This window comes from Dermacentor albipictus, chromosome 1 (assembly GCF_038994185.2).
Source record: "Dermacentor albipictus isolate Rhodes 1998 colony chromosome 1, USDA_Dalb.pri_finalv2, whole genome shotgun sequence".
NCBI lineage: Eukaryota > Metazoa > Arthropoda > Arachnida > Ixodida > Ixodidae > Dermacentor > Dermacentor albipictus.
This window is the reverse complement of record NC_091821.1, coordinates 131946941-131973187: the sequence shown is the minus strand read 5'-3', so window position 1 is coordinate 131973187 and position 26247 is coordinate 131946941. Positions and strand designations below refer to the sequence as shown.

General features: G+C 43.8%; 2 protein-coding genes across 4 annotated transcripts in view; one reads left to right on the top strand and one right to left on the bottom strand.

Annotated features, from left to right (window-relative positions):
• Positions 1-21050, bottom strand: part of LOC135896176 (zinc finger protein 341-like) — a 70493-nt gene extending 49443 nt beyond the window's left edge. Inside the window, exons 1-4 of one of the 3 annotated variants that reach the window (XM_065424551.1) lie at positions 20864-21050; positions 18944-19024; positions 6427-6650; positions 4580-4795 (exon numbers count right to left, since the gene is read on the bottom strand). In XM_065424551.1, coding sequence (XP_065280623.1) covers positions 4580-4795; positions 6427-6650; positions 18944-19024; positions 20864-20894 — 552 coding nt within the window. In that variant the 5' untranslated portion in view covers positions 20895-21050. Of the gene's footprint in view, positions 1-4579; positions 4796-6426; positions 6651-18943; positions 19025-20553; positions 20733-20863 lie in introns of those variants that run through there. The other 2 variants (XM_065424550.1, XM_065424549.2) reach the window with 2 other exon arrangements.
• Positions 21051-21359: 309 nt separating this feature from the next.
• AP-2alpha (adaptor protein complex 2, subunit alpha) lies at positions 21360-26030 on the top strand. The gene has a single exon (XM_065424540.2). It carries the CDS (start codon positions 21613-21615, stop codon positions 24439-24441), a length of 2829 nt encoding a protein of 942 aa, XP_065280612.1. The 5' UTR covers positions 21360-21612; the 3' UTR covers positions 24442-26030.
• Positions 26031-26247: the final 217 nt, after the last annotated feature.

The window sequence follows — 26247 nt, the reverse complement described above, 5'->3', positions numbered from 1 at the left end:
ATGTCTTTTACTGCCCTTAAGGGCTAAAATCGACACATGTACGTCTGAAAAAGCTCTGAATGCCTGTCAGTGCACTTATTAGGTATATCGGTGCTCCTACTGTGACAGGTGAAGACGAGTGCACACGTGTAAAATTAAGAAATACATACAATGTCCCGCGACAATTGCCCCTTTCTACGCTTGTACGCTTCACCGCGTGACAGGACTGTAATGAGGCGAAGCAGACTTTCGGGAAAGAGCATTATGCAATGCGCCGTGCTTTTCGAGCTTCGAAGACAAAATTATTGCTGTCAGCGGAGAAATGAAGAAACACGGCACCGAACGACAAGAAGCTTAACAGCGAACGTCGAAGCAGCTAGGCCTACCGTTGCCGCAGTGGTGGCCACGGCTGCCAGCGCAGCTTCGTGCGAGAGCACCGGTTCAAGGCGGCGAGGTAATCAAAATAGCAGCGGTGGTGGTTTTCATTAATGCCGTCTCGGACCTGCGATCACGCAAAACGTTTAGAAAATCGGACGGCGAAGAGTTCTTGCGTCTGAATTTTCAGACGTTATGATACATTGACTCTTTGCGGTACGTGGTGGTGCCGCGAAGCCGTCTGAGTTATCGGGAATCCGGAAAGTCGGTCGTTGACTGTACACTGGCAACTCCTCCAGCCGACGACGATTCGTTACGAGTCCTGTCTGTTTCTCGAGCCAGCATTACTGCGACTTTTGACCCTCTAAAAAAATTACAGCTAATTTTCCCTGATATAGAAGCACAAATTCCCTGAGTTTTCCCTGAGTTTTTCCAGACTACTCAAAATCCCTGAGAATTCCCGGTTTTCCCGGTTTTCCCGGTTGGTAGACACCCTGGTTCATTGATTGTCTCGTTTCACCGATATATTGTTTTTTACAGATGGAACATTCAAGCATATAAATCACATCAGAACTTGTACAAGTAAAGCTAGATTTACAAACAAATTACAAACAAACTACATATTTCACCTAAAAACTTACCCGAGCTGTATTAAACAGACGAAAATCCCAAAAGGTCTCAGAATTAAGGTTAGATGTGCCCTCGGCTCCTTACCCTCCAGGTTATTATTGAAGTGGAACGCTGTCCTAGAAAATGTATCGCTCTCTTTAATGGATATTCTCAAGAACACTGCAAGGAACAACTTACGATAATTACTAATAAACTCGACAGCATAAACTTATCTGAACCAGAGAAAGAGAACTTGAATAATTCGTCCAAACTAGGGAGGAAAAATTACTGGATAAATACCAGCACAAAGATATTAGAGCTGCAGATTCACCCACGAAAACTAAGTAATCCCTACAGCACATAGCTCCACTGATAGTCCTACAGGTGAGCATCCAGAGCACTGCAGCAACGTAGTAGACATATCCCAGAGTCTAAGCCCCCAGGAAGTTGATCTCCTGAAACGTGGTCTAACGTTTTGTCCCATGAAGAATGCAGTAAACGAACACGAACTCCACAAAGATAACAGAGTTTTCAAGATGCATGCGCATCAAGGAGTTCTTTTTCGATAGGCCAGACGTAGTAAACAAGATAGGGACTCTCTTAGATCACCTAGCACGTAGACACGGGAAACTGAATAGTGCCCAGACCTGGATTTATTAATAAAACTGATCTCAAAAGAAATTCTAGTCAGCGCGGCATTGCCCGAAACGACAAAATTTGTCCCTGCTCAGCACCAAATTCTTAAAGAACTCGTGTAAAGGAATGATATTATAATAAAACTAGCAGACAAAGGTGGCAGTATTGTAATCTGGCCTATAGAAGAGTACAAGAATGAGGCCTCCAAATGACTGGGCAACCACACCCATTACAGAAAACTCGACTCTAACCCAACTTCAGACTACAGCAATATTGTGAAAAACACAATAGCGGAGCTCCTGTCCAGGGAACTAATCACACAATCTGAATATCGCTTCACAATTCCAAAGAACAAAAAAGTAGGCTGCTTTTATCTCCTTCCTAAAATACATGAAGTTCCCGTCAACGAAATATTTACAGCAGAAATCCCAGGTCGCCCTACTGTGTCTATTAACAACACACCTACTGAGTCACTATCTAAATCACCACCAGTCAAACATTCCCACCCCCCTCCCATCTTTTGTTCAAGACATGCCACATTTCCTTTGAATTATTGACTGCATGAACGCCAACCAAATCCTTTCCAACCGCACTATTCTAGTCACTTTGGATGTTTCTGCCCTTTACACTAACATACCCATGAGTGAAGAAATCGAAGCCGTTTCAAAATCCCTCGCCATCAATCCCCAAGCGCACACTCCTGAAGTTTACCTGTCGCTCCTTAGGTTAGTTCTCACGCTCGACTATTTCGAATTCGATTCCATTTCCTACCTGCAAACTTCTGGCACTAGCATGGGAACACCATTATCTCCCACGTATGCGAACATTTTCATGGGACAGCTTGAAGCTGACCTGTTGAAATCCTACCCTTTAATACCTCACACCTATCTTCGTTACATTGATGACATATTTGTAATATGGGAACACTGCACAACTGTGTTAACCAACTTAATTAGCCATTTCAATCGCTTTCACCAGAGTATTAAATTTACTGTTCACCACTCTCCTAGTCAGATCAACTTCCTCGACACGACGGTCTACATAGAAAACAGGAAACTGAGTATGACACTTTACTGGAAGCCTACGGATAGCCAGCAATATTTAGACTGCAACAGTCATGACCACCGACAGTGCAAGCAAGGAATTTTTGTCAGACAAGCGAAACAAATAAGAAGAATCTGCAGCGAAGACCATGATTACATCCACCACCTAAATGACCTTAAAAAAGCTAGCAGAAAGAAACTATTCACAAGTTGCTCTCGATAGAGCTTATGATGTGGCGTCAAGATTGGAGACAGTCGGAATTAGCGAAGAAACAGCCCACACCAGAATCTGACAGACCGCCAGCCTTTCTAACAAAATATTCTAATGCACTCCCAAACATAACATCCTACAAAAGTACAACCCAATATTATCAAGTAACGAGCGTCTGAGAAAAGCATTCCTGGATGTACCAAGGGTTACCTATCGCCGCAACAGTAACTTTAAAGACATGTTAGTGCACGCAAATGTCAGCCAACATCATTCCCTCTTAATAAAAGCATGTTGTCGCACCAGGTGCAAAACCTGCAGGCACCTTCAAAGTGACATTAAAATTAAAAGCACTGCAAATAGTTATACACACGAAGTCAAACCTAGCTTTACTTGTACAAGTTCGGATGTGATTTATGTGCTTGAATGTTCCTTCTGTAAGAAACAATATATCGCTGAAATGGGACAATCAATAAACGTCGGATTAAACGGACATCGCACGGACACAGCTAAAGAGTTTGACAAAGCCGTCACCGAGCATTACAACCAACCAGGTCATACGTTTGATGAACTTAAACTCTATATCTTACAGTCAGATTTCCATTCTGAAAGAGAAAGAAAATACAGAGAATCATACCTTATCCATAAGTTCAAGACGTTGAAACCAATAGGCATAAACGTTTCAAAGGTAGCTTTAGAATCTATTTGCTATGCCAAATTTCAAGCTATAGGTAACAACACTTGGTTTGGTTGCTTGGTTTTTCTTACCCTTTCTTCCTGTTTATTGTTTTTTTCTTTTATTTATTTATTTATTTGTTCCATTTCAATATTTTCGTTCTTTTTTTTTCATGAGCACCAGTTTTTGCCGCTCCTTCTATTATCTCTTTCAGAGACACGATAGCCCATGAACATCAGCGTAACAAGTAATAGAGAGGTGCTGTGCATGCCGTTGACATGCCGACTGACACATGGCCGTTGACACGTGACTGACAGACTGCTGTGTCACTGGTCTTGTGCACAGCACTCCTTTCGCAATTCAACATTCTCACTACTAACACACCTTCGCTCGTTGCCACAACCACTCGCCTTACACCCTCTCCCCTTTAGAAGAACTCTACCTATATATACTGTGGCGAAGAAAGCATATGTCACCTTGAAGAAAAGTCCACTTATCAAAACGTTGGCTCCTGCATTCACCTTGTTCTTGTATTGCTCATCATCATATCTACCTTGTCATTTTTCAGCATTATGCATTGGAGCTCTGTACCCTCATAATGTTACAAATAAAGACTCATTCTATTTGTGCTAGAATATTAAATATCTTGATTCCTGCATAGTCACATTACCATATGACATTTTACCCTTGCTAAAAAGACTGCTTCCCAAAAACTGTTATTTTGGATGCAACTGCATCATTGCAGAGTGGAATGTGCAGTCATATAGTGTATTTCAGTGTCAGAAAAATTAGTGAACCAGGCATCACACACCACCCCCCGCCCCCCTAAAAGACAGGGTGAGCTTCATGCAAAAAAATTATCCATGCAAAAAAAGCCTACATATGTTCTTCTAGAAAAAGATATCCACCGAAAAAAAAAAGAAAGCAAGTTTTTGGTGGAAATAAAACCTGCAATAAATAAAAAGTGCACCGAATTTTACGAAAACAAAAACCAAAAATACTTAATTCTTACTAAAATTGTGGATGGTATGTTGCATAACTAAGTTAACCCACCTGTGACACAGTGACAACGGCAGAGCAAGTGGCATCTTCTGACAGGTCTGATGACAGCAGCACATCCTGTCCCATAGGGTCCTCGCCATTGTTGGCTGCTTGCTCTTCAAGAGCAATCTGGGAGGCTCCTTCCAGTGAGCTTGAAAGTGTCAGAAGATCCGCCTCACTCAAGATGACACGCGCATTTCGTGGAAGGGATTGCCGCAGTGCTGTCAGCTGCAACACACAAAGTTCATGTAACAAATGTTTTACAGATGTTCTAGCGAAAGCAAAAAAGTAAAATGCTTTTATGTAAGGGACCCCTAAACCATGTTTTATCAGATGCTTTGTTCTTAGCTGAAATTTCCAGGACACTTCACAAGATATGCTCTGCTGCAAGAATTTTACGAGAATATATAGTAATAGCCAAGCTTGAGACATCTTAAAATATTGCTTGAAAGGCATCTTAAGTTTTGCTGGCAAAAATTATTCAATTATTCAATCCCGCATTTTTTGCTTTACCAGATAGCTCTCGACTCCGTAACTACAGTGTCATGCTAGAATTCCTTGAATGTGCAAAATATCATGAATTATATCCTCTTTCAAGGTGGCCATTTCAAAACGCGTGTCATATGGAGCACAACTTTTTCGCACAGGGTTTGTTTACAAGTCATCTCTGTGTGCCGCAAAAATCAGAGGTAACAGCCATAAATGGTTAACACATGTGCCATTCAGCCTGTTCCAGTGGTCGCAAGCCACACAATGACCCTGTCACACCAAAAGCTGGATGCACGCTTCATAGACCATTCCTTTACACTCTGTGCTTTTCCATATTCCACACATGATAACAAACTTGGTGCCCTGCTGTTGCTTCTGTTAGAATGCACAGCATGCTTCACTCTTCCCACCTTCTCTCCTCTATTATCCCATCGTATGAAGCTTCTGACAGGGCAACCACAATGAGCCTCCAACTACTGTACAGACTCACACATCAGTGATACCACGTGACCCCTGCACCTCTCATCTGTTGTGATGTACAGAGGCTCCTCTTGAAAACAAACCATATGGCAAGAAATTTGGCATGTTTTTGAATTTATCAGATTAAAAGATCTCATAATTCATGATTTTTTTGCAGGTTCCAAGAATTGGAGAGTCGTACCATGACTAAACAGTAGGCATCTATCAAACAAAGCAAAAAAAAAAGAAAAAAGAAAAAAAGAAAAGATGAATATTGGGTCAATTCTCCTTTAAGCTTTTCCCCATGCCATGCTATGTCATTATCAGGAGGGGCGGGGGGGGGGGGGGGTTTCTTTAGATCCAAGTAAATTTGGTAGCACTGCTGCTGAATACTACAATTTAAGCAAAATGACAAGATAGTTGCCCTTTGTAATAATTTACCACATTTTTCTTTTCCCGTGCAACACACAGTTTTGAGCCCCTTAGGCAGCTTAATTCTGTCTGCAGTGTACTACAATAAACCACTAAAGTAGTCAGCAAATAGATCACCACATGCAACATGCATATGTTGTATAAATTCCTGCAAGTAAGCCCTTGATGTTTTCTTCTACTTTATTATTATATCCAATTTGGACAGAAGCACAAATTGATATGTCTCCCTGCAATTAAAGAACTTTAATTTCCTTATGCCTTCTTTTCTTACAAAATCTGTTGGTCTCTTTTGGCAGTTTTGACTTACTCACCCCCTCTTCTCTATTTTTTTTTGTGCGTACCATAAACATATAAGCTTGCAAAAGGTTATACAAACATGCTACACATCTTGGCTTGAAACCTGTAAACAAGCTAGTCACCAGGTTCAGACACCAGCTGCATGCATGCATCAACATTAGCTGAATGTTGGAAGTGCCCACCGTTTGAGAGGCAGCTGCCAACCGGTCAACAGTGCCCATGCTGGTTGAGGTGCTATGAGGGGGCCGATGCCACAGGCTAGTTGGCAGCTTGCCTGCACACGGCTCCTTCTTGTGTGCAAAGTAGGCAGCAAGCATGGTGAACTTCCTTTTGCATTTGCCACACTGGAATGTGTCTTCCTCTCCTTCTTCTTCGCTCTCCTCATCAGCAGCCGGAACCACTTCCACTGTAGACAAGCAAGCACAGGACGCCCTTACTTTTGCTTCTTGTTGGATGCTTGCAACATTGACACAATGCAGAAATGATCAACAAAAGAAATTATGCAGACCCAACGCACATGTCAATTTATGTGAAGCAAAGCTTTCGTGAAGTGAATAATGAACCGATATAAATTTTCCCTTTGCATTCTTGAGTCTTCGGCATAAAAGCAAAGTGGTGCATGTGTTCTGTCATGTACCCGTGCTATTTGATGTGACAAATCTTATCTTTTATTTCTTCATTTCTTCTTATTTATTTTAAATGTACTGGCCGCTACTTGGCCAGTCACCCGTTGCCGGGATGTGCCATAGTGTAGATTCACAGTGTGAACATCAACAAGCGGTGTTCATCTAAAAGAGCTAGTTGGTGTGGGCATGATGTGTACCGCCCACTTCTTGCCCAGTCTCTTGTTGTGGGTGTGTGCCATAATATTGAACACATCATCATAACCAACACGCAGACATGCTTCCTGGGCAGTTTCTCGTTGTGCAATGTGCTACAGTATGGGATTCATAATTATCAACATGTGGCAATCATCTTGAAGAGATATCTACTACCTGCTTCTTGGCCAATCCCTTGTTGTAGACCTGTGCTATAGTATTAAAATCAATCATAATCAACACGCGGCGATCATCTCAAAGAACTAATTATCGCTGGCAAGATGTGCCACCCATTTCTTGGCCAACCCAACATTGTTGGTATATACGATAGCATGGAAATTACCATCAAAATTAGGCTTCAGCCTTTTCAGTTTAAACGGAAAGAAGCCGATAAAAGTCTGCCGAATTTATTCCGTCAAATTTGGTTTTAACCAAGAAAGCTCTGTTTCTACAACCGTCGGGTGCACGAGTAACTGAGTTACTCAAATGTTCCCGACTGTTCTCGTGGCCGCGTCAAGATGCCAGCGGGCAGGCCTCCCATGTCCATTGTGGAACCTCCTCGCCACCATTATCTGGAAGCAACAGTAGTGTATGCAGGCTTCTCCAAGGAGGCAAGTGGGAAGGCCCATCGTTGTTCTTGTTGCGATTTATTTAGTTGGCAGCATCAGCTGTTCTCTCAACTTAGTGTAATAAACAGAAAAGAGAGGGCACATACTAATGAAAAAAACCTGGGTAAACACAAGTGTGTGTATTATAACTGGATTAAGTAATCATGACTTGACTGGAAGTTAAATGTACAGTTTCTGTGTGGACTCAATATCTCACTCACTTGTACCTGTGTATGCACGTTTCATTCCTATTCCAGTTTGATGAATAAACATGCCATTATTTGTGCCTGCCTTTTTATTTAACAGCAATGCTAAAAGCAGAACACATATGCACAGGGAAAAAAATAAAATAAAAGAGTTTAGCTGTATGTGTGTGTGTGTGTGTACATATATATATATATATATATATATATATATATATATATATATATATATATATATATATATATATATATATATATATTCACTGATAAAAACTGACAATAAGCATTTAAAATAAAAACCGAGAAAGAAGGCACACCAAATTAAAAGAAAAAAAAAATGAAAACACTGCACCGTAACCATAACCAACACTTGGCAACCATCTGAAAGGGCTAGTGGGTGTTGGCATGAGAATGCCAACACCCACTAGCCCCAAATGTATGTGTGGTTGTGGCCTAGCATGTAACAGAGCTTACAAATTAAAAACACCAAAAAAGTGTGGTTGTTACCTAATGGTTAGAGCATCGGACTACTGTGCTAGGGGACAGAGGTTTGAAACCTGCTGCCTGGTGCACTTTACTTTTTATTTTTAAGTGGATGCAAATCTACTCGGTGGGAATTCGACCAGTAACTGACCTACCGACCGACAGGCAAAGAAAGCTTCGCTTTAAAATGAGGGAGAGAAAAAAGGCAAAGCCCCTCAGGCAATGAATGATGTTATATGAATACAACCATAGAGTTTCTCACTACATTACCTAGAGGAAAATCTGGCGCTTCTGTGCTGTGGTATGCATGGGAATGCCGGTATATGGTGACTTCAGATTGGCATCATTCTCGGAGAGACAGGACACCTTGAAGACGCGCTTGGCAAGTACCCTTCCGTCTGTCACAATGATTCGTTTTCTGCTAAAACAGCACGTGAAAAGCTGTTTTAGCTTTATTATTACGCGAAAACATGTTTTGTTTAACTATGAGAACTTGTTATTGTGTGTACGACTATATGTTACGTAAAACGTATCAGCGGGCCGCTAAAGTTGGAGGACAGATGACAAGGTTCGCACTCGCTTTGAAACAGTTGGTTGTCTGTTCTTGCTTTTCTTTGCTTGGTCATGCATTGTAGGTGAGTAAAGATGTAATATGCGTGAATAGAAACATTTCATGAAGATTTTACTTTCAGAACACGTTATTTGTGTAGCCATATCCACATTTTAGACGAAGCCTCTTACAACACCAGCCAACACGAGCCTCGCAGACACATATACCGTCATTCCCATAATGGCATGGTGCCCCCTTAAGAAACTCCCATAGATGGTGGTGCCAGATTTCCCTCTACATGTTATAGTGAGAAAGTATGAATACAACCATAAGCATCTCCAGAACTAAGCCTAGTAATGGAAGACCTACAGCAGGTCGTCAAACAACTCAATATTCTCAAGTCATACAGTTTTCTACTGGATCTGGTTTTTTTGATTAGGATAGTTTCTTTTTTATCCTTTCATCTGAACACATTACTGCAAAGAATTTCTCGTGTGCCTGAGTTAAAAGTTAATTACACTGTCTTGACCTCTGCCATAGTCACTTCTACAAAGAAATTATGGAACAAATTTAACGACATTTGCAATCGCTGCGCAGATAATGTTACTGATAACACAAATAAAGACTTTCTGAGCTGCCCCCCTGGTTTAGGCGAGGCATTTTACGCTAAAAAGAAAAAGCAAGCATCTAAAACAAGCATATTTTTCAGAACACTGTTCTTGGCCCACAAAGAATTTTTAGCCAAACAGTAAATAGTGTTAACCAGCAGTATTTTCAAATCATATTGCTTAACTTTATGCATAATTTGCCAGAAATGTTAGTAACTTTATAGGTAAAAAGAAAAAGCCACTAAATGAGATAATGCATGACAGTGCATGCCTTGTAAACATGCAAAGTATTGCTATTCATTTTAATACCAACTTTCACAAAATTTTTTTCCATTTTCAGTGCGAATGAAAGTATCGCTGCATTCATCACATTTTCCTAAAACAAAGGTTTCCTTGTCAGGTGTGATTTTCTATGCTAATTAATGCGAAGACAAAGGTGTCATGTAGCTGTAATAATATTTTGAACATTTTTATTTGTTACTGCGCAGAGATATCTTCAAGTTCCTCATCGTCACATGAAATAAATAACTAAACTTCCTTCAGACCAGTGAACAGAGCTCGTCCCACCTTAGCTCAAAAAGGGCAATATCACTTCTAGTTACCATCCCACATAGCTAACATTCTCATGCTGTAACATTTTTAAGGATATAACAGTGACATAACTTGAGTCCATGATGAGAAAAGCATGTTCACCAGATCCCAGCATGGCTTCTGGAAAAAGCTACTCCACTGTTACACAACAAACCTCAGGAATGTCAGATTGATCTTATTTCTCATATTTTGCCAAGGCTTTTATCTCCTTTATCATGTGAAGTTCATCTTCAAGCTTTTTTATTTAGATTTGTGCTTACCTAATAAACTGCAGCCAACTTTTTCCTCTAAAACTGTTTTTTGAATTCACTTCCTGTTATCTCCAATGTTCCCCGGGAGCTTTAAGACTTCTTGTATTTCTTATATACATGAATGTCACCCTTACCTTAATTACTGAACCTGTGAAAATAACGTTGTTTGCAGATTACAGCGTACTGCTCAGTGAAATTTGCAACCAGAAGGATCAGTTTGCACTTAATGTAAACCCTCGCTGCCTCCATAGGTGGTGGCAGTACATGGAATACGAAGCATCATCACATTCATCATCATCATCAGCAGCAGCAGCAGCAGCCTATTTTATGTCCACTACAGGATGAAGGACTCTCCCTGCAGTCTCCAACTACCCATGTCCTGCGCCGATTCCAACTAGCGCCCGCAAATTTCCTAATTTCATCGCCCCACGTAGTCTTCCGCCATCCTCAACTGCACTTCCCTTCTCTTAACACACATTTTGTAACCCTAATGGTCCACCGGTTATCTAACCTACGCATTACATGACCTGCCCAGCCCCATTTTTTTCTCTTAATGTCAATTAGAATATCAGCTATACCCGTTTGCTCTCCGATCCAAACCGCTCTCTTTCTGTCTCCAACATTATGCTTAGAATTCTTTGTTCCATAGCTCTCTTTGCACGGTCCTTAACTTGTTCTCAAGCTTCTTAGCGAGAACAAAACGGTACTTATGAGATGACCAATTACAGAACCAGCCTCTTGTTTTCGTGCAATTTTAAATATGAATCATTTACAAAATTAAATGAGTGCAAATACCTTGGAGTCTATAGCAAAACACTTCAACTGGAATCAACACATTTCTAATGCATGTGCATCATCATCCTAGAAGCTCTGTTTTCTAAAGCATGAATTAAAGAATACTCCCTTCTGAATGGAAACCACCACCTAATACATAAATTTTAGACCTCACCCTTGGGCGTGCCTGCACAGTGCTCTATAAGAAAACAAATGTCAATGCATTGGAAATTGTTAGGCTTATCTGTGCGAATGACCAAGCGAGTCCATCTGCATGGTCCCAACATCACCACTTGCACTCCCCACTATGCTAGGGACCTATTAGACTTGTCGGACGATCTCGCCGCTGCCACCACTTGTTCGAGTTGTCAGATGATCTACGAGCTGTAAGCCGATCTAACCGCTGCCATTCAGATGTAAGATTTGGCAGTCGTAGCTGTAGGGATGAACTTGGGAGGAACTAGGTGAACAGGATTTATTTACATTATTTACATCTTAGACAAGACATACATCGACAGTCTAGCGTGACTCCCAAATGGGGCCCGCAAGACGAGCATACAGCAAACAGCTTACGAGCGCACAGCTCATGAGTACATTTCAAGCACGACAACGAGCACACTCTAGCAGCCGATAATCGCTGCTTATAAGCACTCTGCTGACGTCATAGTTCGACGTCATTGCAGATGACCCGCCCTTTCGGAGGAGGATGAGGGCTAACATACACGTGCCACACACACACACAGGTGTAAAGGTCTGGAGCCGACGTCAGAGGGGCTTCGTAGAACTCTGAGCCGTCCCAGGTGGCGCGGCCGGGCAGCACATTGTCTGGTGTCTTGAAAAGCTCATGGGGAGGTTCCGCCAATTACCTCCCCTCGAGAACTCCCCTGAGCTGACCCCGCGCCATGTGGCTGCCGGTTATCCGCAGTTCTCTGAAGTGCGCCCCGTCCCGGTTGGATTGGAACACGTGCAGCGGGCTGAAATAGCTGGCACGTTGTCACCCCGTACGGCCATTCCTAACAGCTCCTCCATGGCCCGGCAAATCTCGCCTGGCCAGTGCTGGCAACCGCTGGGCAGGAAGAGAATGGCTGGCGAGCAAGACGATGGCTTTGCTCTCTGCAACCCCTGCGTACTCGGAATGCCTTCAACCATCTCACAACAACTGGCACAGAAGAGTCGATCCCGGCAACACAATACCGCTCAGCGTTCAAACGCCCGGAATTAGCTGTTAACCTGCCAGGCTTCCTATCAAACTTTCAATGCAAGTCACTCAACTGGGAATCCCAAATTTTGCCCCAAAATTTCATGCCGCCAAAGCGAGCGTTCACGTTCCTCTTGAGTTCGACCAAACCTGACCGTCACGCTGCACAAGAGTAAAGGTTTATGCAGAATCAAACTGAAGGCTCTTAATCACCAATGCCTGAACATAACTTAAGCAGCCTAACTTCACGAACAGTCTGTTCTTAACCTATCACAGTGGCGTACTTATCTCACGTACTGTTGCCACTGAACAGTCTGGCCAACTCCGTAGGTACGTAATTACAAACGCGCTAGCTCTGCAGTCCCTATTCCGAACGCATACTTGCGTCTTACGCAAACGTTTCATACGCTTACTCACATTTGTTCCTTTAGTTCACACAAGACACGTTCCTCAAACGAACAACTAAACTTGCGTAACTTACGCAATGCAGAGGAACCTTTCAACGAATGTGCCTTCTACTAACTAGCTCTACGCACGCGTACTAGAGAAGTCAGAACACGGCTGCCCTCAACACACACGAGCAACTTAGTCATAAACGATCTGCTTCCCTCCGTCTGCCCAGGACACGCGCTAATGGAACTACGAACTCTTAGTGCAAATCACGCACCCACTGAAAACTTATGCGCTTAACCTTAGAAAATAAAAAGCAAAACAAAAAAAAAGGTTAGCTAATACACATGCGCGTTCCAATAGGCCTCTCCATGATAACCTTGACTCTAAGGTTACTCGCAAACAACAAAAAAAAGAAAGCCTATCTACTTATTAATGAACACCTCGCGATACTACATGTTTACAAAAAATGAGTCTTTCAAATCTCGAGCTTCTCTAACAAAACACAAACAAAGCTCATACTTTTAGACATTGAAAGAAACGTAAATCGCGAAAATTATCCAATGCTCAAAAAATAAAACAAAACAACATGCTTTACTTCTACGGAAGCTCTCTTGGCCTCCTGTTCCAATTGTTTACATCTGACTCATATTTTTGAGCCGTACTTGAGGTGGTCGCGGTCCGAAAGCTACTCTGGCTATCGAGGAACAACAAAAGGGCTGACTCCCTATCAGCTCCCTCAAGACGTTACACTCCCCTGCCAATTTGCGTCCTGGCGCCCCGCTTTCATCACGACCTCGATTGACCACTTCGCTACTCCCCACCTGGTCTCGTCTTGCCACCTTGCGCTCCCTCGCCCTATACACTGAGCTTCGAAATGAACGACGGAACGACGAGGAATTTAACTGCCCCGTGCCCTTTGTCTGCATCCATGCAGAACATGCTTCTCGGTCTCCTTTTGACCGGTGGCTCGAACGTGTTGGGTGCGTCAACATCGTCAACGACGACCGCACCTTTCTTTTCCTCGTGCCCTGGCTTTTCGCGCCTGTCGCCAACTTTGGCTGCGCTACCTTATTTACCACCTTTCGGCCTTTAACACACTTCTTTCTACGGCGCTCTTTCCTCAAACTCTCTTTCATGCCGTCATCTCGTGCCTCGTGCTGGCCGTTACACATCTCGTCGGCCCGGATCGGTCTCTTACCCGCACAGTCTGAGTGATTAATAACTAAATCACCCCTCTCTTGGCTATCTAGACTGGCGGAGAGGCGCACCGATCCCTGAACAATGCAGTTGTCTTCCCTTGAGCTACGGAGCTCGCAATCCTGAGAATTACCCTCAACTGCATTGTCCAGCTCGCATTTCACTTCGGCACGCAGATCTGACTCGACATGGGTGCTCGCGTCTGTCAAGTCCGCAGTATTCTGTACCTCGCTAACGACCTTGCTACCATGAGATGTGACGCACACGTGCGGTAACTGTGCCAATTTGTTCGCAGCTGGCCTAGCTGTCTCTACAGTCCTCTGTTGGCACAGCACTTTGTCGCTCTCACTATGGCCTTTAACGGCCTCTGTTGCCACTAAGGCATCGTTAGCTGCTAGCACTTCGAGTTCACCTGTGAATGTGCTGCTACTCTCACAGGTACTACTACTCTCGGCTTTCGACTGAAATCTGCTATCTACTTCCCACTTTCGCTGCGTCCAGCCTACAGATTTCTCAAGCTGCTGTTGACTTCGTTCGTTTAGCTGCTGCAAATTTTGTATCTCTTTGTTCACTGCTGCCATTTCTTTTTCAACCTCTTGCCGTTTTTGCTCACGCCCTTGGCGTTTTCGTTCGCGCTCTTGGCGTTTTTGCCTTATTGATTCCTGTTCCGTCTTTTGCTTAGAATTCGTTTACCTAGATGTTCGATTAATTTCAAATCATTGCCACTTTGTAGAATGGCCTTACGAATTTCTGATTCCGTCAAGTCCTTCTCTACGTCCACCTCGATCTCCTCACACAACCACAACAGGTCAGCTCTCGTCAAACACATTAGGACCATGATCACTACATTAAGCTTTGGCTCTGCTGTCACACAATACTTGCTGCGATACTCACGCAAATCAGAATACAAGTAAAAAGATCCCCAGCGAATCAAATCCAAAAACACAGAGAAATTGAAGCCTGGTAAATCTTACAGCCAAAACCAAACGCTTACTCACTGAAGCAGCACCATATCACCAGTCCTTCCCCGCCGTATCCAGTCAGTTGCAAGAGGTGGTCAATCCCAAGTCGCCTCCAACTTGATCAGGATGCCGGTCGGTCACCATGTGCCAACGTCCGTCAGCTGCCGTTGCTGTCTCCCGTGTCGTAGGCCGATCCCACCGCTGCCACAAGATATTAGATTCATCGGACAATCTCACCGCTGCCACCATTTGTTCGAGTTGTCGGATGATCTATGAGCTGTAAGCCGATCTAACCGCTGCCATTCAGATGCAAGATTTGGCAGTCGTAGCTATAGGGATGAACTTGGGAGGAACTAGGTGAACAGAATTTATTTACATTATTTACATCTTAGACAAGACATACATCAACAGTCTAGCGTGACTCCCAAATGGGGCCCGCAAGACGAGCATACAGCAAACAGCTTACGAGCACACAGCTCACGAGTACATTTCAAGCACGACAACAAGCACACTCTAGCAGCCGATAATCGCTGCTTATAAGCACTCTGCTGACGTCATAGTTATATGTCATTGAAGATGACCCGCCCTTTTAGAGGAGGATGAGGGCTGTCGACTTGGAAGAGGATGAGGGCTAACATACACGTGCCGCACACACACACAGGTGTAAAGGTCTGGAGCCGACGTCAGAGGGGCTTCGTAGAACTCTGAGCCGTCCCGGGTGGCGCGACCGGGTAGCACACTGTCTGGTGTCTCGAAAACCTCATGGGGAGGTTCCGCCAATTACCTCCCCTCGAGAACTCCCCTGAGGTGACCCAGCGCCATGTGGCTGCCGGTTATCCGCAGTTCTCTGAAGTGCGCCCCGTCCCGGTTGGATTGGAACACGTGCAGCAGGCTGAAATAGCTGGCACGTTGTCACCCCGTACGGCCATTCCTAACAGACCCAAGGAGGGTGCATGCTGGTTTGAACAATGCCAGAGGCCAAGTGAATCATCCACGTGGCTCCAACATCGCCATTCGCACCCCCCACTATGCAAGGGACCATAAGAGGCTGAATGTGGGTTTCAATAATGCCAGAGGCCAAGTGAATCATCCACGTGGCCTGTCATTGTCACTGCACTGCACACTCTATTCTGCAAGGAAACAAAGGAGGCCTACAGCATGCCAATCAGGGAAGAAGAAAGCAATGCTAGAAAGCTGCTAGTGAGGCAATCTTGTGGACAATTTTCACAACCGCCACTTCCATGAATTTGTTGTACGGAAGGCTTTGTCACAAGGGCAACCTTGTACTGTGAAGGGAGTGCCATGCTGGTTCTGTTCTTTGATAAAGGCAACATGGTGCAAGGTGTATTGTGCCAGTGATTGCGTCTTAGGAAGACAGGACTTTTTGTCCTACTGTGACAAGGTCGCAGCAAGCCTATAAGGCCAACACAATAGCCTGGTGAGGGACCCCATTTCTGCTGCTGCAGGCTGCCCTCGCCCAAGCTTATGCTGCTGGTAGCCTCAGGGAAGGGAGAGAAAGGTGTGGTGGACAGAAGCAACATGGACGAATAATGATCGAGTGCGGGACTTTGAAGCACTTGAATGGGTGAAGGCACGAATGTCTTAGTTGTGGAGAGGGTACTTATTTAGTACTAACTCATTGTATGAGGAGGAAGATGTCGACAAGATGATGAGAAAGGCGAAGTCGGAATAAACATGTTAAAGTGTGCTACAGTCAGTGTCATCTGGGCGATCTTTTCAATGTGCCTGCAGAGGCATAAAGAACTTCACATCAACTGAAATGATTTGGCATAAAGTCATCCATTTCATTTTCTCCATTTCTCCAGGCAGAGACCCACTGATTTGTCAACAGATTTGATGTCACAGCTTAGTGTTCTAACATTACAAGAGTGGCATAAAGTTCATTGAGTCAAGTTACCCTTTTTGCTAAAAAGCGATAAGTGACAAGCACTCTCATCCGCATGAAACCATTGAAAATGCAAATCATGATGCACCACCATGCCTGTTCTCTTACTCCATACAGCACAAGTAATCTTTCTTTCCTTGAACAATAACAGAATGGAACAATCCTTGAATTCCTAGTACTGATATTATTAGACTTATTTATTCTTGATGTGTTGGTGTGTTACTAATACTGGATGTCATAGTTTGTCTTGTATTGCTTCAGTGTGAAATTCTTACATCTTGTATTTATTTTTATTTTCCTCTCCTGCATTGTTCAATAAGGCCTAAAGTATCAAATAAATAAATTTATAATTTCGACAGATACTTGCTCTGGCAGCAAACTGACAGTAATTCCTTTTTTCGAAATTGGAGGCCCTACGACAATTATAGTGTCACAGGACAAGCTCAAGATGTATGAAAGTGAACATACATGATTAACACAAAATACAAAGTAGAAGGCATTAAGTGACATTTATTAGGCATTGCTAAGTAGCCTTGTGGCATTGTTTAGGCATCTAGTTAGTTACTTGAGGCTTGCAAAGAGTTAATGCTAACATATTTCTGTTGGATCAACCAACTGACTGAATAACCTTTTTTCTATCTGACACTATGCCATACTACCAACTGCTGCATTTATAATGCAATAATGCGCCGAAGATGATCAGTTTGCAATGCCACAAAGCCTTATGAAGCCAGATGGATGAACTTTAGGCAAATCCACGTACTGACCATCATTTCCATGCTGACTGAACCACCATGCTTACAGCTTCCATAGACACAAATGCCAGAGTTCTCTTAGCAGTAATGGAACAGCTATTTAACCTTTTGGCACAGGCAAAAATCTGATTTGGCACAGCGACAAGCACTTTAGGTGCAGTGTCCAACAGTCATTTATATACCAGATATATTAAGTCAACAAATATAGCGGAGCAGGCTTTATGTGCGTCAATGAGGTAGTCAGGCTAAACATTACCAAACCAGTTTAATTATAGTGCCATATATCACCCTATAAAACTGCTTCTACTATTAAGACATACAACAGGCATTGCGTATTCGATGTGCTTCAAGTGAGCAAGGAAAGTAATGTTCATGGAACTAGGGCATGTCAGCAAGGCGACATCCTAGGATGTGCACAACTAAAGTTACAGGGAAGACATCCACACGTTTCTTCTAATGTGCACAATCTCTCCTGGATGATGGTGCCATGAAACATGTAAGCTGACTAAATTACAACCACAAAACATGCTCTTCCAATTGTGCAGGGTTGCGAAGAAGGTTCCCACTCATTAGAAAATTATACACCAGCAGTTGAATACACGTATTACAATATATTTTTAAGTGGCATCAACAGCAAGTATGATACTGTACAATCACACATTATTCGAGGCTTCATTTCGGCCCGACATTCTCCTCGAGTCATTTCTTGTACCAGTGGCTTACAGAGTGAACTCTGTAAGCCACTGGTACAAGAAATACTGAACTGCAGCACAAACAACAGAAACAAAAAGACCGTACAGCAGCATTACACTGGAACATTTGCCAGAGAGAAATGCAACAAATGCATGAAGACAGCAAATGCAGTGACTATGGCTGCTCCGATGAATTCCAGGATGATTAAGATGACAGCTTGCTTCAGATTTTGGTTCCAGTTTCACTATGAAGGTCACACCAACAAGAGGGGTCTTTCGTTCTTCTGATTTGGCACAGGATTGTTGCAATTTTCAGCAAAAATGCAGTTTTAAAACAGGATGGCGCAAACGACCACTCTTGGCGCAATCGGCGCAGCTGCTGCACCATTGCTCTAGCAATTTATGAACCAAATTCTATGCTGGTAGCAGGTGATGAAGCTGCTATTCTGGAAACTGGTCTTTTAGCTGTTAATTGGCCAATATGACCCCTTTTCAACCAGTGATGCCAAGACTGTCAAATTAATATCCCTCCAGAGCAATGTGTGGCAAGAACTGACAGCACAAATCAATGAATAAATGACAGTCTTGTTAAGTGATACACTTTTTAAACTTTTACCACATGCAAACAATTCTTGTCAAGTAACTTGCATGCAACTTGTAGAGCAATTCAGGAATAGAACTTGCAAGGAAAAAAAAGCACTTGTACCTACCCCTCTCATTTTGAGTTCCTGGTTGGCTAGTCTCAAGAAGTTGCTGTACAGCTAAAACTGTTTGGGCATCCAGGACATTTCCTGTAAGGTGCAGTATTATAAGTACAGAATGATGCTCACTTATACCGGATGAATGGGGGTTCAGGGAAAAGCTTGTAGAACTTACGTTCCCTTCCTCATGCATGCTCATCTAAACAGCACCATAAGAGCCTTATTTTGTTATGAAATGAGGGACCAAGTTCTGCTAACATAAGGACAACCAGATTATGTACAGCATATATAGTCAGTGCTCACAGACATTCTCACTTTGCTCGCAAAACAGTTTACTTTAGAGGCACTTGACCTCAAATGTGCGATACTGTCAATTTGTGCTATTTAAATGACAATTTTTTTATGCCTCACACTAGTTTGTGATACGTACTTATGGTACTACATGGCTGGTTCCTACTGCACTCCAGCTTGATTTCTGCAATGTGGAGCCCTCTCGTCATAGGAGCCAAAGAAAGCCTGCCCTAGCTGAATGCTGAGCTGTTACCAGAGCTATTGGAGTAGCCACGTCATCAAGATTCTGTCAGATCTTGGTCGCACTCCTAGCTTGAAGGCAAGAACGCCTATGAGTGCTCTGAATGAAACAAGCAAATGTATTTTGAGTGCTTGATTTCGACCAGCCGAATGTAAACCACACCGCGAGAGCACTCTAGAGCACGAGAAAGCGATCAGTCGAATGCAACATTAGCAAGATTGCATTGTCTACTAGTATTAATCTACAAATGTTAGAAGGTGCCACTAAAAAGTGCCAAAAGTCCTGCACTTGTCAATTTTTATTTTAACTGTTCTGTATCACGTTTCAAAAGTATAAACAATGAGCTAAACCGAGGTACACAATATATTCAGGAAGCACAGCTTACAGGTTTTGCTTTCATCAACTTACATTGATTGATTGGATCTCTTCATAATAGTAAGTGACTTGACATATAGAGCACAACTCATCACAAAACCACTCTGAAGAAGCACTTGTACAAACTTTCCATTGCCTTAATACACCTTAGAGTTTTATTCTCATGCTCGACCAGTAATGTACAATGCCTGCCTGGACGTTTCGAAATGTCTTGGATTGTGCCCACTTAAAACCAACAACAAAATAGTAACAGTGCAAGTTGACCGAGCGCACGCAGAGCGCGTGTCGTGTGCATCCCTTTGCCTGTTGGTGACATGGTTCTCCCACTTGTTTTAAGTGTTACAATCGGTGATTATCAATAACAGATCGCTTCTGAAGACTTGACGATAACGGTACTCGACATGGTGTTTCAGCCCTCCCAAGCATGCATGGTCCCATACAAAACGCAGACGGAGATACGTACCAAATATATCACAAAATAGCACAAAAGAGCATTTAATGAATAACTACAAATTACGTCATAGATGCATATTTACGAAGAAAAGAAAAAGGAAAGCACTCCATGGCAACATTTAACGTAAACAATCTTCGAACGTGGGTGCCAAGTGGGTCCGCAGCACCAAGTGCCGCGCTGAACAAACACCCTAGCCTTTATATAGTGACGATGAGCCTTAAAAAAAAAAAAAAAACAGTGAATGCTCGTACAACTTACTAAATGCACAATGAAAATCGAGGACACAAAAACGGGTGGGACATAAAATACAATAGCGATGGTCTTCGCACACAACGAACGTGCGAGCCATGAAAGTGTACGACCGCATGCACCAGTAAACATGGTGTATTAAGAATAACGGTACCACATCAATGCTACCGGTGAGCAGACTAAATCCATTTAACGTCAATCCAAATCAAGTAGCACTGCTAGACAATGTGCAAGTATATTAATATACTATCATGCCGCCCATCCTTCCACAGTTTAGTGCAAGTTACAAATAGGATATTCGGTGAAGTAGTGATGTTACCTGTCAGCGCATCAATCAGTAGTTGTGCCATGGACTTATGGTACAGTCCTGATAATTAATCACAGAAGAAGAAATCGCAGATAACATTCCACACGCAATGTTACTTGTGTAGGGCAGATACCGTTTCGTTTACCGAATAAGTCGATTCGGCCACTGCATCACTGAAGCCGTAGTTGCCTATTCGCAGCGCAACGGGCGTTACCGGGTGTGTATATATATATATAAAATGATTTGCACTGACTGACATTTGTAATTATACTTAAGTAAAATTTTATGTGCCTATAACTATTGTTGGAAATAGTTAAACTGAGGCACGAATGTCATGTTTTGTTTAAATTTCGAACACGTAAAGGTCAGACAGAAAGTTGGAATTCGTGAGACACGCAAAGGCATACAAAATTGATCTGTTCCAAGGAATAGAAAAAATATACTTCAATAATTTTTTAATCACTTTGTGACAACGACTGCTTTCTGCAGGACACTGTCCAGGCTGGTCCAGGCAAAATAAACCATATAAACACCCACGGTGCCACGGAATCGCCGGTCAGTACAGACAACCCTGAGCGCCGCAGCGTTCCCGAGGGGCTGTTCCGCGGAGCCCGTCGCAAGGGTTTCTTTCGTTACCTTCGCACATAGTACGTTTTCTCCGACAATTGCGCCGTTTTGAGCACTTCGAGAAGGCGCGCGCGTGTGCGAGCAAGCGAGCAACGTGAGAGAACGACAAGTCGACCGATTCGTTAAACGCAAAGATGCCTGCAGTGCGAGGGGACGGCATCCGCGGCCTGGCGGTGTTCATATCGGATATCCGAAACTGCAAGAGCAAGGAGGCGGAGATCAAGCGCATCAACAAGGAGCTTGCAAACATTCGTTCCAAGTTTAAAGGGGACAAGACACTTGATGGCTACCAGAAGAAGAAATACGTGTGTAAGCTCCTGTTCATTTTCCTTCTGGGCCACGACATTGACTTCGGCCACATGGAGGCGGTAAACCTGCTCAGCTCGAACAAATACTCCGAGAAGCAAATAGGCTACCTGTTTATCTCTGTGCTGTTGAACGAGAACAGCGAGTTAATGCGACTCATTATTCAAAGCATCAAGAACGACTTGTGCGCCCGCAACCCCATCCATGTGAACCTTGCGCTGCAGTGCATCGCCAATATTGGAAGCCGTGAGATGGCCGAGACCTTTGGCGGCGAGATCCCCAAGCTCCTGGTATCCGGCGACACCATTGACGTGGTGAAGCAAAGCGCCGCACTGTGTTTGCTGCGGTTGTTGCGTACCCTGCCGGACATTACGCCCAGCGGTGAATGGACATCGCGCATCATACACTTACTCAACGACCAGCACATGGGCGTCGTTACGGCTGCTGTGAGCCTCATTGACGCACTGGTCAAGAAGAACCCAGACGAGTACAGGGGCTGCGTGTCCTTGGCGGTGTCTCGGCTAAGCCGCATCGTGACCGCATCGTACACGGACCTGCAAGACTACACTTACTACTTCGTGCCGGCTCCCTGGCTGAGCATGAAGCTTCTGCGCCTGCTGCAGAACTACCCGCCCCCTGACGACCCAGGTGTCCGGGGTCGCCTGAACGAGTGTCTTGAGACCATCCTGAACAAGGCTCAGGAGCCGCCCAAGTCTAAGAAAGTGCAGCATTCCAATGCGAAGAATGCGGTGCTCTTTGAGGCGATATCGCTCATTATCCACATGGACCGACTGGGCGCCGTCATTGAGCCGAACCTGCTCGTGCGAGCCTGCAATCAGCTAGGGCAATTTTTACAGCATCGTGAGACTAATCTGAGGTATCTGGCCCTGGAGAGTCTCTGCCTGTTGGCCACTTCGGAGTTCTCACACGAGGCCGTGAAGAAGCACCAGGAGACGGTCGTGAACGCGCTCAAGACGGAGCGCGATGTTAGCGTTCGTCAGCGAGCCGTTGACCTGCTCTATGCCATGTGCGACAAGTCCAACGCTGAAGAGATTGTGGCAGAGATGCTGGCATATCTGGAAACAGCAGACTACTCCATCCGTGAGGAGATGGTCCTCAAGGTCGCCATTTTGGCAGAAAAGTATGCCTCGGACTACACATGGTATGTGGATGTCATCCTTAACCTCATCCGCATTGCAGGTGACTACGTCAGTGAGGAGGTCTGGTACCGTGTCATCCAAATAGTTATCAACAGAGAGGATGTGCAAGGTTATGCCGCAAAGACTGTCTTTGAGGCACTTCAAGCACCTGCCTGCCATGAAAACATGGTCAAGGTAGCTGGTTATATCCTTGGAGAGTTTGGCAACTTGATTGCTGGTGATCAGCGTTCCAGTCCACTGATCCAGTTTCAGCTACTGCACTCCAAGTATCATCTTTGTTCTGCCAGTACCAGAGCACTCTTGCTGACCACATATGTGAAGTTCATCAATCTTTTTCCAGAGATTAAAACTGAAATCCAGAATATCCTTGGTAGCAACAACAACATTCGCTGTGCTGACTCGGAGTTGCAGCAGCGTGCGGTTGAATACTTGAGCCTGAGCCAGATTGCTTCACCTGATGTGCTGGCAACAGTTTTAGAAGAAATGCCCCCATTTCCTGAAAGAGAGTCTTCAATCCTGGCAATCCTCAAGCGCAAGAAACCAGGCATGTCTGAAGGTATTAATGCCAGCAATAAGGAAAACCTTCGTGCAGCGCCATTGTTGGTAGATGGCGCCGCTCCTGCAAATGGAACAACAGCCCCTGCGACTATGGACCTGCTTGGCCTTTCTCTCGACCAGACTGCTCCACCTGCCCCACCAGCATCCACAAATGGCACGACAGCTTGCTTAGTAGACGTGTTTGAAGACCAGTCTTCAGGATCACAGGGCAGCACAGCTGTGGTGGTTTCTAGTGAAGAGGGTCTAAAAAAATTTGTGTGCAAGCATAATGGCATTTTATTTGAAAATGACCTTCTGCAGATTGGTGTCAAGGCTGAATTTCGGCAGAATCTTGGCCGTGTTGGACTCTTCTATGGTAACAAGACTGCATCCCAATTTCAGAGTTTTCTGCCCAACGTGACAATCGACAACATGGCACTAAGCATCCAGTTGAAGCCTGTGGAACCAGCCATTGAAGCAGGAGCACAAGTTGAGCAGATGGTCAACGTGGAGTGCGTTCAGGACTTTGCAGAAGCTCCAGGACTGGTTGTGCAGTTCGTCTATTGTGGTGTGCAGCAGAAGTTTACTCTGCAGCTGCCAGTGTTTCTCAACAAGTTTTTGGAGCCAACAATTATGAACTCTGAGTCATTCTTTTCCCGCTGGAAGAATCTGAGTAGCCCTGGTCAAGAGGAACAGAAGATATTTAAAGCACGCTTTCCTATGGAGAATGAGGGCATCCGCAGCAAGCTCTCCGGCTTTGGCATGCAGCTCCTGGACGGCATTGATCCTAACCCAGACAACTTTGTCTGTGCCGGAATCATCCACACTCGTGCTCTTCAAATTGGTTCCTTGCTGCGACTTGAACCCAACCGGCAAGCACAGATGTATCGGCTTACCATTCGAAGCAGCAAGGACGGAGTGTCCAAGATCCTAGTTGACCTTCTGCAGGAGCACTTTTAAAGTGCCCATCTTAAGGCCTTGTGAGGCTAACTGCTCCTTTTTTTTTTTCCACTCTGATGTTAAAAGGAAATGTACTTAAATAGCTTGGTGTTGGAGTTTCTTCCTGTGGATGTGTTTATTTCACTCTTGTTTTATTGGCCAGTAGCTGTTCTATGCTGTTAGTTTGCGTACTTAGCATGAGCAGGAGCAGTCTTCATCAAACCTCAGATCAGTTGCTTTTCCATCAGCCTCTTCCTTCAACTCTAGGGAAATTTGTATGGATTAGGTGAGCTTGCAGAGGAATGTGTAATGTCAAACTGTGGCAAGATATAAGCTAGTCACATCAAGAGCAACATGGTACAGTGCGACACTGGCATTCTCATTATTTTTTTATTTTTACTGGTCAAGTAGCTCACTACTTTGAGATTCAAGCACAAAAGAGGTCTTTTTTTTTTTCTTGTGTTACCCTATGGTCGATTGTGATACCTTGTATTTTATGCGGTTCTTCGCATGTGATGGTCACCATTAGTTTTGTTTGAAATGTGCTCTTTGGTTCTTTGTCCTTCTGTCACATGCTCTTGAAACGAATCTTGTTTGTCCTGCTGTAGCATAATGGTAGGCTAGGCTGTCTGGTCTCTGTAATAAGTTGTCCTTTGTTGTCCTTGCTGTTACGAGATTTCAAGCAAGTCTTCGTTGTGTCCCAAAATTTGAGAAGTCTGTTTCTTTATCTGCTGTTATGGCTGTGTAACAGCTTTATTTTAACTATCAGCATGCAATTCTAGGTTTGCTTCCTTGACATTCCAAGATAGTACATTTTGCTCTTTTGCTTTTCTTTTCCTCTAGACCTGCAATTCCCTGTAGAGGCCATTGTCCGAACTTTCCTTAGGTGTGCTCCTGTAACTTTAGTGTAGCCACACATTAATACTGCTCTTGTCCCACTGCTAAAGGTGAAACCTGCAACTTTCTGCACACAGATTGTGCCATGTTTGAATGCTTGCATTGCCAAGGGCTTGTTGTGTAGTTATATTTAAGTCATTGATAAAAAATGGTTAACTGCATTGTGCACATTCCCCAGTACAACCACTGGGCTTTTCATTTTGTCTAACAATGCTACTCTGGGCGCTGTACTAAAGAACTGCTCATTCTTACTTTTCCCCAACTGCTTTGCACACAGCCCAGCCTGGAAGTGCAGCAAAACATAACCCCATTGCTGCTTTACTAAGTGTTTCGCAAGGCCTTTGGTTGTGTGGCAACTACCCTTGCTTGAAACATCTGTTTAAATTGTGTGGTCATGTGACATCTGCATGAATGTAGTGTTATGCACTGCGGTCAGTAGTCAGCCCTATCCCATGGGAAGATGTTTGTAGCTTACTGCAAATGTTATGCCATCCCAAGGTGTTAACGAGCATTTGCGGGGAAATTGTGGTGAGCTCAGTGTAGTGGATCGGCACAATTTTTTGTTACAAACATTGGACTTGGCATGCGGCTTGCATTAATCAGTGTTTTGGTGTAAATGGAAACTCATTTTATGTAAAGTGATTTTTCGGCTACTAGATGCCCCTGTGAATCTGACAAGCCAATAAATGCTTAGCAAATATGTCATCTGTAAAGTGGACTTTCACTGTTCTACCATTTGGGTCATGACACGAAAGACATTTTGTATTTCAGTCTGTTGACAGTTTGGTAAGTAGTGCATACATTGCCTGCTTTGCAGTGTTTTGGCCAGGAAGGTTCACCTGGTTGTAGTAAGGTTTGCTGCACCATTTAGGCAGTAAGCAGGCAATTGATGTAAACCAGGCACCCACATTTGCACAATACACTTTCATG

What these genes read in the sequence shown, in the direction of transcription:
- AP-2alpha (XM_065424540.2), top strand. Translation starts at nt 21,613, where the DNA reads ATGCCTGCAGTGCGAGGGGACGGCATCCGCGGCCTGGCGGTGTTCATA.